Source organism: Dermacentor variabilis, chromosome 5 (assembly GCF_050947875.1).
Source record: "Dermacentor variabilis isolate Ectoservices chromosome 5, ASM5094787v1, whole genome shotgun sequence".
In the NCBI taxonomy this organism is placed as follows: Eukaryota; Metazoa; Arthropoda; class Arachnida; order Ixodida; family Ixodidae; genus Dermacentor; species Dermacentor variabilis.
In genome coordinates this window covers 183,991,741-184,011,912 of record NC_134572.1, presented here as the reverse complement: position 1 = coordinate 184,011,912, position 20,172 = coordinate 183,991,741, and the positions used below count along the sequence as shown (strand labels likewise).

Here is a 20,172-nt window from a genome sequence, read left to right as displayed (position 1 = left end):
CTTTCTGCGCGTCTTTCCTGCGCAAGTCCAGAACCACGTCAAATGGATATATATATATATATATATATATATATATATATATATATATATATATATATAATAAGGTTTATTTTACACGTACGCCTGTGCGATACACCTCTCCTTTACTTCCTCGCAACCAATCTCATGACAAATCAATGCTTTATATATATATATATATATATATATATATATATATATATATATATATATATATAAAGCATTGATTTGTCATGAGATTGGTTGCGAGGAAGTAAAGGAGAGGTGTATCGCACAGGCGTACGTGTAAAATAAACCTTATTTCATTTCTCTTTTGTGGGTTTACGCGTTTTTATGGCGAATGGTGGGTGTTATTCACATTAGTACTAGTAAAGGTACCCCCCCCCCTCATTTGCAGAGAAAAGTTACCTTGGGTTGGGCCCCCCCCTCCCCGAAAAAAAATCCTGGGTACGTGCCTGTGAATGAATATCCATTAATCGAATAAGAAAATTACTCGACCAACTCTAAAACTAACCCTGGCAGTATATAACTGTTACAAATGGGATGGGTCTAATTAGAAGATGATAGGCGGTTACCGTAGAGCAAGGGACAGGATGGTCATCCAAGCGACCCTCGCGCACACCTCTACCTTCCCTCCCTTTGGCTGCGCCGTGCAGCGTGACAGCTTCACCGGGGGCTGACGAAGCGCTCCGAGCGCGTTGCATCGCCCGGTGGTGGTACAGTTTGAGCCGGGCGACGTACACGACTTGCGTTTTACGTGACCGCCCGTTGTGTGAAGTCACTCTTGCGATGAAGTATGTCACGTTACTCAAGCGTTTCCGTATGACGTATGGGCCGGTGTATTGGGACATAAATTTTGTGTACATCCCCTTTTTCCTCACAGGCATCCAAAGTGAAACAAAGTCCCCAGGAGCAAATGCGACGAGGACATATGTCGAGCGTCATAATGAGCCTTGGCACGATCGTGAGAGGAGAGAGTCTTAAGGGGGGCCAGTCGACGGGCATCGTCGGCACGACATAAAAGTCTATTGAAGAGTCCTCATATAAGGATCAGGGGAGGATGGTATGGAAGAAGCTTTGGGGGTTGCGAGTATGGATAAGAACGAAAGACTCATAACATGTGACTTCATGCTTGGCAGTATTGTAAGATTGCGTAACAAATGGTAAAATAGAATCCCAATTTTTGTGATTTGTGGAGACATACACGGCAATCATGTTGTTCAGGGTACGATTTGTGCGATCAGTGAGGCCTTTTGTTTGCCTGTGGTAGGGGGTCGGGTTCTGGTAATCACATCTACAAAGACGTAGTAGTTCTTTCACAACGTCCGCAGGAAACTGCCCTCCACGATCACTCACCGTAACGCGTGGAGCACCGTTACGGGGAATAACACAGTACAGTAGGAAAGATGAAACGTCAGCTGCCGTAGCCGAAGCGAGCGCCGCCGTCTCACTATACCGGGTAAAATAGCCCTTGCACACAATAATCCAGCGACGTCCGGTAGTAGACTTGGGGAAGGGACCCAGCAAGTAAACACCAGATTTTTTAACTGGCAAGGTCGGCGACGTAACTAACTGCAAGGCACCCGCAGGAGGCATCATTAACTGCTTATGGCGTTGGCATATTGCGCAGCTGGAAACATACTGCTTCGCCGTCTTCCCGAGCTGGGGCCAATAGAAACGTTGGTGCAGTCGGTGGAGCGTCAAGGTGGCCTGACGTGATGTCATCGTGCACGGCGTGAAGGATCATAGATCTCAATGTCTGGGGAACCACGAGATGTGGAGCGCCTTACAGCAGAATAATTCGCCTTGTATAATAAACTGTCAACAATAACCGAAGGTGAGCTCCATGCTAATGACCCGAAGGGTTTCCTGATGCCGCCACCTTCAAGCGTGAGCAACAAACAACACGACTCTTCCATTACACTTATTCTTGGCGTCAAGAATAGGTGCAATGGAAGAGTCGCGCTGTTGCTCACACTTGAAGGTGGTGGCATCAGAATACTCTTCGGGCATGGTAAGGAGGTATTCATTTAAGTCATCGTGCGTATCTCGCATGCTTGGCGACGGAAGGCGAGATAAACATAACTCTTGTATGCGATAGAAAAGCCGTATTCTTGAAGCGGAATGACCACCGAGCTAATCGGCTAGATGGATCGCGCAGTCCAGCTAATTAGCAATGAGAATGGTGGTCTATCACTATCGTGAAGTGGCGGCCGTACAAGTATGATCGAAACTTGTGGCTGGAGAAGAATACCGTGTGGTATTCCAATTTGGTTAGGGTATAATTCCGCTCAGCCTTGGTGAGAGTACGGCTATGAATTGTAGCCGGTGAGGCAGCAAGATGTATTCACTTTGTACTGGAGAAGAACGAGCAGCATGCACTGCTTCGAGAAAGATGACGACGACGAGTTGTTCGAAGCCTTGTGCCTATGTTGCCTCAGCTCTGTGACCTCTCGCTGCGATGCTCTATTTTCCGAGGGTTTAGTCAAACCAGAACGCCTCTTGACGTTTGGTGGAGGTGCTGGGCCGTTTACAAACCCGGAACTCCGCAGCCGGGCGCTCCCTACCGTTTCTGCCATGCCTCAGGACGCCGCGCAGCTCATACTGGTTCGTTACAGCGCATTACAAGACAGGGGCACAAGAAGGTATAAAAACGACGACACGGCGCTGACTCTCAACAGATATTTTATTGAAGATATTACGATATCATCGAGCGATGCTCAAGATACGAGCCGCGGCGAGAACGACGAAGAAGTTGGTCGGTGCCCTTGGCACGAGCGAGTGTCAGCCTGGCTGCCTGGCTCCAGTGTAAATAGCGTGTAAATAGCATCTTTCGTCTGTGTCTTTCCACACGTAACATTTCTGGTTGAGGTCAGTGACCCCCGTCCTCACCACGGAACTCCGAAGTGGTCGGCACACCGAGCTTGTCACCATGCCTCCCGGTGACGAGCCCGCCTCTGCAACGGCTTTGGCTTGTCCGGCTGCTCCAATCGTCATGGTTGCGCCACATCGTGACCCAGGTGTGTTCTCTGGCCTGGAGGGACAGGATGTTGACGACTGGATGAAGCTCTATGAACATGCCAGGGCTAATAACAGATGCGACCCAACGATTATGCTCGCCAATGTCATCTTTTATCTCGGCCGCACCCCACGCGGGTGGCACCAAACGCATGATGACGAAATAGCCAGTTGGGACAGTTTCAAAGAAAAGCTACGGGAACTGTTCGGCGACTCCATTGGGGCGCAAGACAGCCGCGAGAAAGGCTCTTGCGTCTCGTGTTGAGTCATCTACAGAGCCATACGTTTCCTACATCCTCGACGGCTTGTCTCTATGCCGTAAAGCTGACGATAATATGTCCGAAGCAGATAAAGTGGCACATGTGCTAAAAGGCATCGCCGACGATGCTTTCAATTTGCTTGTTTTCGGCAACGTCTCGACTATCGACGCCATTATAAAAGAATGCCGTCGTCTTGAACAGGCTAAGAGCCACCGTATCTCACACCATATTACACGGCTACCCAACACTGCTGCTACGTCAACATGTGAGGGTCGACCGCGTCAGACCACCACCTGTGACGACGTCACCCGTATTGTTCGCCGCGAACTCGAGGCCGCCTGTTCGCCAGCCTTCTCCACGACGCCTCCCGATCCGCCAGCAACCACCATTGCGACGATTCAGGCCGTCGTCAGGAAGGAGTTTGAAAACATCGGTCTGAACACCGTGTGTTCCACGTCTCGACCCAGCGTTCCCCAGTTATCTAGCGGCCCTCCTCGTCCCCGGCAGCCTTTTCTGCCACATCTCGTCGCTACCCGTCCGAATGTCGTACCCCTGATGACAGGCCGATCTGCTTCAACTGCTGTCGCATCGGCCACGTCGCCCGTCACTGCCGCAACCGATGGCCGCCACCTCCTCGGACTTACGCCGCCACTTATTCCCGCACCTTTGGGCCTTCTGTACCCTATGCCACCCGCCATGAACCCACTACCGCTGATGCCCCTGCTCCGAACCTTCGCTACAGCCGCTCGCCCTCACCTCGACGCCACCAGTATCGTTCGCCCCAACCCCGCCGCTTCTCTTCGCCGACTATCACCTCCCGGATCCAGCCGGAAAACTAGGCACTGCAGCTTCTGGAGGTGAAGCTGCGTTGTCGACCCTGCCCTCAAATCCTCTGCTCACGTTACCTACTAACGGAAACCTCCTTGACGTTGACGTTGACGGCTATCCTGTCCCGGCACTCATCGATACAGGAGCACATCTTTCTATTATGAGTGCTGCCTTCCGACGACGAATGAACAAGCTCCTCACCCCAGCGTGGGCACGCGTCGTCCGCGTGTACTGTGCCTATCATCGGCATGTCTACGGCACGTGTCAGCAGCGCCGGCCGCCGCACTCCTGTCCTCTTCACCGTAATTGCTCATTGTCCCAACGACCTCATTCTCGGCCTCGATTTTCACTCCGCCCATTCTGCTCTTATTGAATGCTCTTCCAGTACCCTTCGCCTTGAGTTATCGATGCTCGCAGAACCTTCTGAGGCACCCCACTGCCGCTTACGCTCCACCGGCTTTCTTCGCCTGCCGCCAAAGTCCATAGCCTACATTGAACTGTTGTCTTTCCCACCAGTTCCTCATGGCGAGTACCTCGTCACTGCTGTGCCCGACATCCCAGCACAGCATGACGTCACCGTGCCACACAATATACTTACTATTACTTCGAACCACACTCGCATGCCTGTCTGTAACATTGGATTGGCAAAGCAAATTCTACCGCAAGGTATTTGCCTTGCCAACGTTGATTGTCTCGGCGACCATCACGTGGAAGCGTTATCAACCGATGCTTCTTGCGAGCTTAGCAGGCCCATCATGCCAGCCTTGGCCGCCAATCCCAAGATACAGCAAATGGTTGCGACGGACCTGTCTTCTGCGCAGGCTGAAGACCTTTACCAAAAATTATCGTCCTACAGAGATATTTTCGACTTCGACGATCGCCCTTTAGGCCAGACGCTCGCGGTCAAGCATCGAATTCTTAATGGCGATGCTGCGCCAATTCACCGACAACCGTATCGAGTTTCTGCGTCGGAACACCGAGTAATTCAAGATGAAGTGAACAAAATGCTCGATAAAAACATCATTGAGCCTTCATCGAGCCCCTGGGCGTCACCTGTGGTGTTGGTTAAGAAGAAGGACGGCACGTGGCGCTTCTGTGTAGACTACCGTCATCTGAACAACATTACTAAGAAGGACGTTTACTCGTTCCCACGCATAGACGACGCCCTTAACTGCCTGCACGGTTCCAGCTATTTCTCGTCTATTGATCTTCGCTCGGTATATTGGCAGATTGCTGTTGACGATATGGACAGAGAAAAGACCGCGTTCATCACACCTGATGGCCTATACCAATTTAAAGTAATGCAGTTTGGATTATGCAACGCCCCTGCCACCTTTGAGCGTATGATGGACTCATTGCTGCAAGGTTTCAAATGGTCCACATGCCACTACTACCTCGACGATGTCATCGTCTTCTCGCCAACGTTCGACACTCGCCTTGAGCGTCTCACAACTAGATGTATTTCGAAAGGCGAAGCTGCAACTTAACTCGTCCAAATGTCGTTTTGGCCACAGACAAATGACTCTTCTGGGCCATCTCGTTGACGCTTCCGGAGTACAGCCTGATCCCGGCAAAACTCGCGCTGTCAGAGAGTTTCCGGTTCCGAAGACATCCGCAGACGTTCGAAGTTTTGTAGGGCTGTGCTCGTACATTCGTCGTTTTGTTGCAGATTTTGCGAGAATTGCTAGGCCCCTAACTAATCTTTTGAAGAAAGGTGAACAATTCTCGTGGGGTACTGCAGAAGCCGCCGCCTTCTCTCGCCTCGTCACTCTTCTAACCTCACCACCCATTCTCGCCCACTTCGACCCTGATGCCCCTATAGAATTATGTACAGATGCCAGCGGTCATGGCGTATGTGCCGCCTTAGCCCAGCGTCAGCGTGGCAAGGTTCTCGTTATTGCTTATGCGAGCCGCCTCTTAGCACCATCGGAGCGCAACTATTCCATTACGGAACGCGAATGCCTTGCTGTTGTCTGGGAGGTTGCGAAGTTCCGTCCTTACCTTTACGGTCGCCCTTTTCCGTAGTCACTGACCATCATGCTCTCTGCTGGCTCTCATCGCTAAAAGATCCTACAGGCCGGCTTGGTCGACGGGCTTTGAGGCTACAGTAATTTTCATATTCCGTGGTGTACAAGTCTGGCCGCCTGCACCAAGACGCTGACAGTTTGTCGCGTTACCCTGTTCACGACTCTGACTTCTCCTATATTTCCAGTGCTTCTTGCGTATTCACTGTATCCCAGCTGCTTCATTTCGCCGACGAGCAACGCTGTGTCGCCTACATCAAAGCATTCATCGACCGTTTGGAACACTCTCCGGCCGATGCAGCTCTGCGCCTTTTCGTCCTCCGCGACGGTACTCTGTACCGTCGTAATCTTCATCCGGACGACTCTGAGTTCCTGCTTATAATACCTAAACACCTCCGCTCCACCGTTCTAGAAGAGCTTCACGACGTACCAACGGCAGGACACCTCGGCGTATCTCGAACCTATGACCGTGTACGTCGCCGTTCTTTCTGGCTGGGCCTTGCCCGTTCCGTACGACGTTACGTGGCCGCTTGTGAACTTTGCCAACGACGCAAGAAGCCTTCCCAGCTCCCCGCTGGTTACCTGCAGCCGCTCGACATCCCTGCCGAGCCCTTCCATCGTGTCGGCTCGGACCTTCTCGGCCCATTTCCGGAATCCACATCAGGAAGCAAGTGGGTTGCAGTCGCGGCGGACTACGCGACCCCCTACGCCGTAACCCGTGCTCTTCCGACCAGTTGCGCAACTGATGTTGCAAAGTTCCTCCTACATGATATCATTTTGATGCATGGTGCTCCGCGTAAATTGCTTACACACCGCGGTCGCACCTTTTTGGCCAAAGTCATTGACGACATCATGCGTGCCTGCTCAATACAGCATAAATTTACCACCTCGTGCCAACCCCAAACGAACGGCCTCACTGAGCGTTTGAACCGCACCCTTATAGACGTGCTATCCAAATACATTTCAGACGACCACCGTGACTGGGACCAGGCTCTACCTTATATTACATTGGCGTATAACTCTTCCCGTCTCGAAACTGCTGGCTTTTCGCCCTTTTACCTCTTTTATGGCCGTGAACCGACGCTACCATTGGACACTGTCTTGGACACCACAGCTTCAACTAGCGCTTATGCCCGTGATGCTATCGCCCATGCTGACCATGCTCGCCAACTTGCGCGCACTCGTCTACAAGTCTATCAAGGCAAACAAAAGCAACGCGACGACCTCCGTCACCGTGATGTCCATTTTCTGCCCGGCACCCTTGTGTTGCTTTGGTCACCATCGCGTAAAGTTGGCCATTGTGAAAAACTGCTTTCCTGCTACACAGGCCCATATCGCGTGCTTCGTCAAGTAACCGATGTCAACTACGAAATCGCTCTAGCCACGCCCACTATGTCCTCCGCTCTGACAACCAGTGACACTGTCCACGTTGCCCGACTCAAGCCCTACAACTCCCTGCACCTTGGATATTTAACAGCACCGTGACGGTGCTTTTGCCGCCGGGGGGTAATATTACGATATGATCGAGCGATGCTCAAGATACGAGCCGCCGCGAGAACGACGAAGAAGTTCGTCGGTGCCCTTGGCACGAGCGAGTGTCAACCTGGCTGCCTGGCTCCAGTGTAAATAGCATCTTTCGTCTGTGTCTTTCCACAGGTAACAATATGTATGACATATATACAGGCGCCAGTTTATAATCATGACGAGGCACAGAGATGCATCGAGGCAAATGTGGTAATCTGACGCATAATCAAAATTGACATAGGTAACGCGATTCCTTATCATGAAAAGTGATAGACGGTTCACTGATACACGCTTTGTCCCTAATCTTTATATTGTGAGCCTCGACGATTTCCCTTGTTTCACGCCGTCATACCTTCTTGCTTCCCTTTGCCCTCCTTCCTTTTCGCCAGGGTTCCAGCACACTTTACGTTTCGAATCCGTTTTCGTGTCCACCAAGCTTACATCATGGTGAGTGCCTCGGTTTCTCTGATGAATTCGGCGCGTGTTCGGTCTACGACGCACCTGATGACTGGACTCCTCTTCAGATTGACGCCATGGCTCTTCCTGTCTGCGTCGGCGCATGAATGTGATCGATCGTTTGCTCCGTCTGTTGATCGCAACCTCACTCCGAGTAAGCGTGCGCAGATCGTCGACCTCCTTAACCGATTTCCGACTTCTTTCAACCTCCAACAAGAATCTTTATGACCTACCTCCATAGTAGTTCATCCCATCGACAACGGCCGCCATGCGCCTCTTCGTCAACGTCCATAACGTGTATCCGCGACGGAGCACGGTGTCATCGATGAGCACATAGAAGACATGCTTCAACGCGGCGTGATACAGCCATCACACGGTCCCTGCGCGTCTCTTATAGCGCTGGTCAAAAAGGAAGATGACACAATTCGTTTTCGTGTGGACTATCGACGACTCAACAACATAACTCGGAAAGATGCCTATCCTCTTCCCCGTATCGACGACGCACTGGACTGCCTCCAACGCGCTGAATTCATTTCGTCCTTAGACTTACGATCCGGTTATTGGCAAGTCCCGCTGGCTGAGGCCGATGGCCCGAAAACGGCATTCGTTACGCCTGACGGCTTATATGAATTTACCATAATGCTCTTTGGCCTGTCTAATGCACCTGTCACGTTTGAAATAATGATGGATAACATCCTCCGGGGCTTCAAGTGGAAGACATGCCTTTGCTATGCTGATAACATTGCTATCTTTTCCCCGGACTTCTCACCTGCCCCGACTCAAACGCGTGCTCAATTGCCTCGCCAATGCTGGACTACAGCTCACCTTAAAGAAGTGGCGCTTCGCCGGCCAGCTAGCGTTCTTTGACACGTTGTTTGGAAAGATGGTGTGCTTCTATATCCAACTAAACTCCAAGCCGTCGCCGAATTCCCACGATCAAAGACCACAAAAGAACTCCGCAACTTCATCGAATTATGTTCACACTTTCATCGTCTCACACGCAACTTCGCCACCATAATAGTGCCTTTGACGCAGCTTCTCGCGGGTAACCAAGACCTCTGGCCTGGCTGCCCGTTTGTGATGCCGCTTTCACGACGCTGCGTCGTCGTCTAAGCTCACCCCCATCCTCCGACATTTCGACCCAAGCGCACCGACAGAAACACACACGGATGCCAGTGGCGTCGGCATTGGCGCTGTTCTTGCACAACAATGACTGGCTTTGATGAATACGACGTTGCCTTCGGTAGCCGCGCACACACCAAAGCGGAATGAATGAATGTGTGTTTTTTAGTGGCGCAAGGGCGAGGTATGGCCAAAGAGCGCCATGCCAGTGTTAGTGACTTCGCAGTGGAGCGAGGAGTTCTGCGAAGTTGATGTGACGTGGCTGAAAAAGGGACCTAAAATAGTCGCTGTAAAGTGCATAAAATCTACGTGTTATAAGATCATGGCGATGACCGATGACGTGTACCATGAGCCTTGAAGTGCACTGCGAAAAAATTATACGATATACAAAATATTGTCAGATGCAAAATTTGCCTAGAGCACTACTGCCTCTAGGGCATGGAGGTTAGTGCTATACAAAACTACTATCACAGCGGCATCCTCTGAAGAGAGGAAGCGCTACGATTGTATCGGGCTCTTAACAAATAAGAAAACATCTTCAGGAAACCTAGGACTGTGTTGGTAACAAAAAAAGGTTCTGGGCCGAGATATATTACAGGACGTAGAGGAATGTACTGCCGGTATGGTAATGCGAAAATATCTCTTTCTCTAAGATTCAGGAAGACGTGGAGCACGGTCAGCCTCTCTCCGCGTCTACCACAGGTTGGAGGTTCATTTCCAGTAAGTGGAAAATTATGGGTGCCAAATGTGTGTCCTATTCTGAGATGACAGAATAGGACATCTGTTCGGCGTGATTTTTTTGCGGAGGGCCAGAAACCTAATTGTGGCTTTATCACGTGCAACTTATTATGTGTTACCGAGTCCCACAAGCGTTGCCAGTGGTGTCGCAGTTTCCTTCGTAAGAAAGCACTCGGAGCTGTGGCAGGGAGATAAGAGGTATGATTAATAGCTTGCGATGCAATTAACGTGGCCATATGTTCCGCCCGTACACTAGCACGTATCACATACTAACACTAACACGTAGCACATACCTACGCTGAGTGCGGTGATTCAGCCAACTTAGAGCACATGCTCTGGCGCTGCCCCTCGTTACGAGGCACATATCAAGCAGACCGGTCAAGATGGCATACCTCATTGCGAAGCCCCGACTACGGGGACCAAATCTGGGCCATCCAGAGAGCCAAGGATGCGGAGGCCAGGCTCGGCCCACCCCTCCCAACGTGGGAGTGACCCGCTGCATGATAATCGCGTTTATCAGGACTGCCAATAAAGTTTTTCCATCCATCCATCTGTTCCGCCAGAACATTACTCTCGATGCCCCTATGGCCAGGCACCTAGCATATAATGACAGGCTGGTTAGATATATATGCTTTACACAGGACGCAATAGAGCTCAATGATTACGGGATTTTTGTGCTTACAGAGGGACATCAAGGCCTTCACGACGCTAAGGGAGTCTGAATATATAGCTGCTTTTTGGAGTTTTGATTTCCTTATGTGCTTCACAGCCGACAAGAGTGCATAGGCTTCAGCCGTAAAGACGCTTGTTTCCGGATGCAGTACATCGGATTCCGAGAACGATGGACCGACGGCTGCATAGGACACCCCGGCGTGTGATTTCAATGCGTCTGCGCAGAAATCTGTGCAGGAGTGCTTGTACTGGAGTTCTAGGAAATGCATTCAGAGTTCGAGCTCTGGGGCGTGCTTTCTAACTTCTAGAAAAGGTATATCGCATTCTATCAGCTGCCACCCCCAAGGCGGTAGCTGCTTTGCTGGAGGCATTAAGTGATGTTCGAGACGTGGACGTCCATTTCAACGCAAAGCTCCCTCACACGCAGCGGAAAGGATGTCCTACAGAGGGACGATTCAAAAGAATGTGGAAGATGTAATATTGTTAACGGTATTAGAACACGGTTGATGATTGGAACGTACTTTCAGACAGTATGCTAGGCTAATGTATGTTCTCTACAGATTGAGTGACCACTCAGTTGATTCTAAATACAAACGTTCAATAGGACTTCTTCTGAAAGCGCCAGTAGCCAGGCGGATACCTATAGATGGTGGACGGGATCTAGTATCTTTAGCGCGCTCGGGGCGTCAGAATGATAGATCATGTCACCATAGTCTAACCGTGATTAAATGAAGCCCTTGTAAAATTTCATTAAACACTTCCTGTCACAATGAACTTAGTGAAAATTTTATCCCACACAACACGGTGCAGTGTTGTGTGGGATAAAATTTTCACTAAGTTCATTGTTCTTTAGTATTTCACCGTGAGATATTTTATCTGTGGATTAAAAGTTAGTTTAGAGCCAAGTATAATGCCTAAAAGCTTGTGCTATTTATTCACAGGTATGCGTTGCCCATACATTTCGATATTGGGATCTGCAATGAGCCCTTTCTTCGTGAAAAGTACGCAAGAACTTTTGTTGGGGGTTCACTTGAAATCCGTTCTCGTCTTCCCGTTTAGACAGCTTCTTCAGGCGTTGTACTTGTCTCTTACACACTTCAATGTTGCAGGGTTTGAAACCTATTTTGTGTCGTCTACGTAGACAGAAAGAGAAACAACTGGCGGTAATGAAGCACGAATCGTGTTCATCTTCATGATAAAGAGGATGCAGTTAAGCAGGGCACATTAGTGTCTTAAATGGCCGCGGCAATACGTTGCCGATGTTCACGTGGAAGGTACGGTTGGGTAAATACCTTTCTAATATGTTTAGCATATTCCCACGGATGCCTATTCCCGACAAGTTTCGCAAGATCTCGTAACGCCACGTTCTGTCATACGCCTTCTCCATACTGAAACGTGTACTTGTTCTTTATCGGGTGACCACCTCTATCCGCAGTGGTAGCAGAGTGGGCGGTTGTCAGGAGCACGCCAGACGTCTGTTTTGCTTGGGCGGCGGCGGCGGACGGCGGACTACGTCATTTCAGCTCTCTGGCGCGGCCGCGCCAGAGACTTTGACGGCGGGCGACGGCGGCGTATCGCTTCAGGCTGGGCCTGTGGCGATTCCGGTGGCGCTTCGGGAAGTTTCAGTGACCGCTGGATTTCTCCTCTCACGGCGTCATCGATCGAGGCAACTGGAAGCTGCAATCTTGGGAACATCCTCTGAAGTTCCTCTTGCACGAACGCTCTGAGGGTCTCGCGTAGGTAGTCGGTGCCCAGTGAGTGAACTTCAGCGTAGTTAGCTGTACTTGTGCGCCGGCTGAATTGCCGGTTCCGCATTTCTAGAGTTTTCTCGATGCTGGTGGACTCGCTAAGAAACTATTCGACGGTCTTCGGTGGGTTTCGTATCATTCGTGCGAAAAATTCTTGCTTTACACCATGCATAAGCAGGTGAACTTTCTTCTCCTCGGACATTTCCGGGTCGGCGTAGCGGAACAGATGGCTCATTTCTTCCGTAAAGATGGCAACGTTCTCGTTAGGTAGCTGCACTCGGGCTTCTAGCACAGTATCGGCCCTTGCGCACGACGCACGTAAAGGCCCGCAGGAAGCCGCTACGGAATAGGTCGCATGTTGTCAAGGTCGACTCCCGGTTCTCAAACCACCATCGGGCGGCGTCTTCTAAGACGAACTATACGTGCCGCAGCTTGTCGTCGGAGGCCCAGTTATTCAAAGTCGCGAGTCGTTCCTAGGTCTCCAGCCAGGATTCCGGATCTTCAGTCGCTGATCCACGGAAGTTTGGTGGGCCCCGAGGTTGTTGCAGAATGGGGGACGCTTGGGCAGCTATTGGGTTTCTCTTGGCCACGATTTACTTGGTCGTCTCAGGTAGAAGTCCGTGCTCACGGGGCAGCTTTTGCAGTTGGTTGCTTGCTCGATGATCCGGGACGATGTCGGTTTCGTCTTTGCTGTCCGAGCTTCGATCATGGCTTATCGGCCGGGGGCGTCCGGTGCATGAACGAACAAGCACCTCCACCGGATGTCACGTGGTAGTGACGGTGAAGAAAGCAGATAACCTGTGATTGGTGAAGCCAGCGTTTTAGTGGGCGAACCTGTGCCCTGAAAAGTAACGTACATTCAAAGCACAACAATATCGGCGAACACAGTCGGCGATCGTCGAAAATTTGATCATCGGGTGAAGCGCGTCGGCTCCCAAACATCAGTCATCGAAGGTTCCAGAGTAATCGCTGGTGTCCGCGTGTTTTGCAGAAAGCTCTACACCATTCGCGCCGCGCACACATGAAATCAGATCACACAAAGTTCGTCGACAACAGACAGCGGACAGAGCCATCGACAACATTCGAGAAACCTCCGATGCATGCAGGCGCGTCCTGCACTGTGCGACATTAGTTAGACGGGGAAACGTGGTCACCCGATAAAGAACAAGTACACTTTTCAATACCGAGAAATACAGGTAAGAGCTGTTTATGTTCGAGCGCATCACGGACATTAAAAAAAATTAAATTATGGGGTTTTACGTGCCAAAACCACCTTCTGATAATGAGGCACGCCGTAGTGGAGGACTCCGGAAATTTCGACCGCCGGGGCTTCTTTAACGTGCACCTAAATCTAAGTACACGGGTGTTTTCGCATTTCGCCCCCATCGAAATGCGGCCGCCGTGGCCGGGATTCAATCTCGCGACCTCGTGCTCAGCAGCCCAATACCATAGCCACTGAGCAACCACGGCGGTTCCGGACATTTCCCTCAATGCGCACAATATGATCAGTTGTGGACCGCCCTTCTCTGAAGCCATACTGATAGGTGTCAAGCATATTGTGGTGTTCAGGGAAATGTATGAGTCGACGATTAATCAATTTTTCAAAAAGCTTACACAGACAACTTGTGAGAGCTATAGGTAGATAACTTTCCGCCAAGGAAGGGTCCTTATTCAGCTTCAAGACGGAAATAGCAATAGCTTCTTTTCATGAGGATGGGAGGTATCCGGCGGCCTGAAGATAGAGTTGAAAAGTCCCAGAAGTGTCATCTGTGTGTCGGTGTGTAGGTTTTTAATTATGCCATATTTGATTCTGTCAGCTCCCGGTGCAGAGCTTCTATACGCGCTCAAGGCAGCTCTCAGCTATGCAATATTAAAAGGACGGTTGTATGGTTCATTCGGACGGCATTTACAATCCAGTGACTTAAGTTCAGCTACTTGTTTATATTTAAGAAATTATTTTGTGTAATGTGTGGAGCTTGATACATGCTCTAAATGTTTGCCCAGAGCGTTGGCCTGGTCTTCCGAAGTAATTTCTTGATTGTCAACTAAGGGCAGAGGGTGGACATGCTACCCCTTTAGCTTTCTTAGGCCATTCCATACATTAGACGTTGATTGTAGGATATTATGGCCGAGAGAAACCTCTCTCAGCTAGCCCCCATTGCCTGTCTCCGCGTGCGCTTTCCTTGTGGTTTCACCAGCTTAAATTATGTGAGATTTTCTGCAGTCGGGGAGCGACGCAGTAAAGCCCACGCTTTGTTTTGTGTCGTTCGTGCCAGTCTGCACTGCTCATTCTACCAGGGGACTCGTCTTTTAGATGAGAGACCCTGTGTTTGTGGAGTGAATTTTTCAGCTGTGTCGAGTATAAAACAAGTAAAATACGCTACTGCTTCACCTATGCTAAAATCGGTGATGAGATGTCGTGATAAGTGGATTCCTTAAAATTATTCCATTCGGCGGAGGCTAGTTTCCACCAAGAGGCATGTGGAGGTCATTCGTGTTGATGTATTAAATTTGACATTAAAGGGAAGCGGCCACTTCCATAAGAATTTTTGGTTACATTCCATTGCAAGTCAGGGAAAATTGAAACAGAGCCAATCGGCAGGTGTATTGATGAATATGAATTATGAAGAAGATTATAACAGGTTGGCTCCTTTTTGGAGAGGCACGTACGAACCGGAGCTTACAAGGACATTTTTAATGAAACGACCTACCGCGTCGCGTCGTGAGCCTTCCTACAACATTGGGCATTAAAATCGCCTATGGAATTGTTGGGGTCCGGAAGCTGATAAATAATTAAGGTTATAAAATCGCTTTTTCCTAGATTATAATTGGGTGGTATGTATGTGGAACATGCAGGGATGAGTTTATTAAAAAAATCTCAGTACCTTTCCACTCAGTCAAGAAGGTTGACCACAGAAGTTGTGTAAGTGGGCCCCTTAATGCGAACTGCACCTCCTGCGCGAGTCGGCCCGGCATCGCACTATCTTCGGGATTGGTCAAAGTATGGGAAGTGCTAGCTTAACGCCTGCTTCACCCCCGCCGCGGGTCGGCCCAGCTTTGCACTATCTCTGGGATCGTCCCACGTGTGGGGAGTTTCTTGCTTACGACACGAAAATTTCCTTGGGCAGTAGAGGTATACAGCTTCGCTGTAATAATTGCCCCAACTGACACTGCCTCAAGGGGCGTCTGAAGGGGCGACATGATGACAAGCTGCAGACTTGTCGACTACTAATGCTACAGCGCCAGATGAGGCATTCGCCTCATTGCGGTCTTTACGATAGATGGTGTACTGACGAAGCAAGTTTGCGTGTGTGGGTTTCAGATGTATCTCTTGAACACACAGCAACCTTGGATTATGCATGTGTAGGAGTTCTGCAATGTCGGCTAGGTTATGAAGAAGTCCTTTAATACTCCATTGTGGTATTTGTGTGTCCATGATGATAAATGTTTTTTCAGCTGTGTGGTTAAGAGACGAGGATTAGCTCACGGGCCCTTTACAGGCGCCGTGACGCGAGGTTTGTTTTTTCTTGGAGCGATCGCGAGAGTCTGCCCGCTCCTTAGATGCTGGTGGCGCCGTCTGGCTGGTGGTTGTGTCTATCGCCTCTTGCGAGGCGCTGGACACGCGCTCTTCCGAGCGCCGCGTTGGACGTGATGACATCGACACGTCGGACGAGACTTTTGAGGCCACCATTCCGGATGTCGATGCTCCCTTCTGCTGGGGTGGCGTAACCGCACGAGCTGTAGCCGTTGGAGGGGGGGGGGGTGGGCGAGGGCGGGCGGGGATGGCGTCACCGTGGGCTCACTGCGTGTGGGCTGGACAGCCGCCGGAAGCCGTTGTGTCGGCGCCTCCTGACGCTTCACATCGGCAAAGCTGTTCTCGGGCACGTGTGAAACCCGCCTGCGTGCCTCCGTAAACGATATGTTCTCTTTTAATTTGATTGTTAGCATTAAAGTGAAGCTTTCTTTGCCTCTTCCTTCGAATTTCCCACTGCTGATGCTGCTGCTGGTGCTACTGCTGTGGCTGCTGCTGTCAGGCACACCGTATCGGAGGGGGGAGGGGGTGGCTCAGAGCGTGTGTATACATGTCAAGGGTGAGTTAGAGGGAAAGGCGGCGCTATAAACTTGTTTTCAGCCCACCGCGTCGAATGTGCACAATGCCCTCTGGAGCTCCCTGGCCGTCGCCACATTAGCCTCTTGACAGCTGTAATTATCCGTGACTCCCTTCAGAAGCATTGCAGACATCGTAGCGCTTCCCTTTTACTAACGTGCGAGTCCAGAGGGGACGTACATAAAACCGTAGAGAGGAGGGAGGAGAAGAGGCAGTCACCATAGAAGGGGAGGGGGGATGAAGGTGACGTGAGAAGGCAAGGAAACCCTACTGCTATACGACAGCGGTTGCGGGGAAACTGGATAAGCTTAAGTACAAGCTACGGTATTCGTAAATTCCGTCGCCTATAGGTGGGCGCGCAAGGCGACTCAATATGGCGTCCACAGAGAGTATAGGAACCCCCGAGAACATGTGGGTCCTTCACTTCAGCTCATATTTGGTTTAGCGCTTCAAGATGGCTTTACCTTTTTCGCAATCACTGTCGTTAGGAGGCATCATGCGCTACATAGACGTCTCAGAAACGCGGAGATGGTGCCTTATTAAAGGGGAAGAGGTCGCGAACACCAAGAAGATCATTTGTTGCGACGTGAAGGCCTGCCGCGCATCGTTTGTCGCTGTGGAAGGGCTTTGCCTGCAGACGTCGCATGCCCGGCAGGAGCCACACGAGTAGGAATTGATGACCAGGAAGGTTCTATCAAGGAACGTTAGCTTGTCTTTTATCTTTTTCTTCGTGGGGATTGCAACGGTCCGCAAAGCCTGCCTTTCACGCATTGCCGTTACGCTACAAAGAGTGATTTTACTGCTCTGCGATGTTTTCGAGCTCCTTTCACGGACTGAGTTGTTGTGAGTAGATATTCATATTCGATAATGAAAGGAAAGATGTTACTAAGGTTATCTCAACTGCGGCTTTTCAGACGTCTTTTTCGTACGTCGCTATGATAGCGCATGCAAATGTAAAGAAAGAAATGCCGGTTGTTTTATTTTCGCTGGTACAGTTGTATTATCGTTCTCGTGACAAGGAGTCACGACAGAAGCTTGTTGCACGCACGTCGCAAATTCAGTGCCTGTGTTTCGTGCTCTACCGATCTTGTTTTCGGGGCCACTGTAGCCGCAGAGCTTTACCGTGCGTTGGCGCACTAGCTACAGCTCAGAACGTAAACACATGCGTTTCTGGCGGGACGATACAACGGTGACCACACTGCGGGTTGCTGCCGGTGAAACATAGCCCAATACTACGCCCGCCGACGTAGATATAAAGTAGTATTTATCTAGAGCTGCGACGAAGTGCTACAAACATGTCAGTCTTTATGTTAAATGCTCGTGTGTTCGCTGTGCGCTGGCCACAAGTGCACAGCTCGAGCTTGGCCGAGCGGAGGACCCCGGGATGCAGCGAGAACAAAAACGTGCGTTTCGAAACGAGACACCGCGGCACTCAGACATTATTAGTTAATGCAGGTGAAACCTGAGCAGATGCTTCTTACGCTCGCCCACGCACTACATATACTCGGGATCGAAGCCACGCCGTTGTTCGCGCTGCTGCAATACACTGTCGGAAGCTCTATTTCTTCTAACTAATGCATCGATTCTCCATAGAAAAACAAATAAAAGAATGCACACAAGCAAAGAACTTTCGTTTTCTTAACTACGTGGCTCCAGAAAAAGTCACTGCCAATGAAATGCGCACTGCACACTTTCATCGGTGGTGTGCCCGCCTTGCCAATTCGCAACTTGACACCCCATTCTTTCTTCTTTGCCGAATTTATGGGGAACGAATGGAGACTCATTTCACTTGCCACAAGTATGTTGGTGCTTTGCGGCACGCAGCACCTGCGATTGCTTTTGAATTTCATCTTGCACAAACGATGTGTAAAAACACATAATCAAGCCTACCGGCCGCCGCGAAGAAAGCAAGCAAATGCGCCAGCACCGCGCCGACTGCGGTTACTCCGATATTATGAAAAATATCGCCGATTGCCACAGGGTGGCGCGACAGTCTACTGATCTTGCGAATAGTACGTTGCTGCTGTTTCTGAAAAATAAACACCATGTAAATATGGCAAGCGGACAAACTATGCAGCGCGTGCAGAAGCAGAGCCGCATTAATTGAAGTGCACCTGAGGGTCCAGGCGACACTACGGAAGCGGTCGACCGTCAAATCAGCACTTCTGTGCCCGCCGCTGTAGCTTTGCGGCTATGGCACTGCTAGCGGCCGTGGATTTGACCCCAACCGCTGCAGCCACATTTCGACGGGGGTGAAGTGGAAAACGCACGTCCACTTAGATTTCGGTGTCAAAATTAATCCGGAGTCCGCCACTACGGCATGCCTCATGATCCGACTGTGGTTTTGGTACGTACAGCCCCGTAATCTAATGCAAGTTTAATACTTCTGCCAAAATTCCATGTGCCTTGTGGGGCACTGACTATGCTCCACCCTCTCAGAGGTTATGAAATATGGCGCCCAACAACGCCTCACGCAAACACCTCTCCCTGCGTGTTTTGTGTACTACGCAGACAAACAGCAGTGGTGCCCCCAAGGTAACGTTTAATAATGACTCACCACTCTCGTGTTAGACTAAACGTTGAAGAAATTAAGCTTAACCGCGAACATCACCGTTAATTATTGTCGATGAAAGCATCCAGCCAGGAAAACTTCGCTTCCATCGATTCCCACAGTGCGTGGGATCTGCACAATTTCTTCTTTTTCTTTTTCACATGATAGGCAGGGCCGCGAGTACGCGGCGTGTTCCCCACCACAGTTCACAGATTGGAGAAAGTTTCGGCATGATTCAGAGAGGTGTTCGTTAGTACTGCATTTCGCACAAGTCTGACGGCCTCGGCATTTCTGTGAACTATGGCTGAATCGCTGGTACTTAAAGCATCGCAGAGGATTTGCTACGTACGGTCTGCGCGAGTCCTTTCTTGAGTACATACGGCTAGCTCAGATTACCAAACGGAAACTTGACATAAACATGAAAATGTGTGGATAGCGTTCTCTTGTTTGCACACTACGAACGAAGAAGCGGAGCGGCATGCGGTGCTCACTTGAGGTTTCTGTACCCATTCAGCTGTTTCCGCAGGGCCACCTTGATGGTTCGTTCGGCGTCCACCTTCAGTGGGGCATCACTGCACGCATACGATATTTTTTTGCATTGTATATTGTAGGCACGAGATACACACGAAGACGTCCACAGACATCAGCAGCATACGCCATAGCAGGGTGAAATCGTATCGAAGCGGCTGGCCTGGCGGTCATAATTTTGTTACGTTTGCTGTGCCAGCCCCCCCCCCCTCTCCCCGATGCCGCAGTGTTACATCCAGAGGGTAGTATGTGAATGGTATTATAATCTGCGAAGCTCCCCACAGAGTTGCAGATGCGTACATTGGACTCGCTCTTTACTGCATACGGAATGGTTTTGTATACGATAATGGTTGCTACAAAGTCATTCAAGGCCAACTTACTAGTCACGGAGGGTTCCGCCACTGACGGTTTGCCACCATGTGATGGACGACACGACCATCATCGGTGCCAGCAGGCTCCACCAAGTGCCGATGGTCACAGCGTCCTCGCCGTACCGGCTGTGCAGAGAGTCGATGGGACTGATTAGCCTATCACCAGTGGAGCCCCTCATACGCAAAGCGAGATGACCTAGTGATGG

At 50.4% G+C, this 20,172-nt stretch overlaps 1 protein-coding gene across 1 annotated transcript in view; it reads right to left on the bottom strand.

The window, feature by feature from the left end:
* Positions 1 to 20,172, bottom strand: part of LOC142583733 (Na(+)/dicarboxylate cotransporter 3-like) — a 73,524-nt gene that overhangs the window by 33,066 nt on the left and 20,286 nt on the right. Inside the window, exons 4-5 of the mRNA XM_075694221.1 lie at positions 19,976 to 20,092; positions 19,559 to 19,639 (exon numbers count right to left, since the gene is read on the bottom strand). Coding sequence (XP_075550336.1) covers positions 19,559 to 19,639; positions 19,976 to 20,092 — 198 coding nt within the window. The remainder of the gene's footprint in view (positions 1 to 19,558; positions 19,640 to 19,975; positions 20,093 to 20,172) is intronic.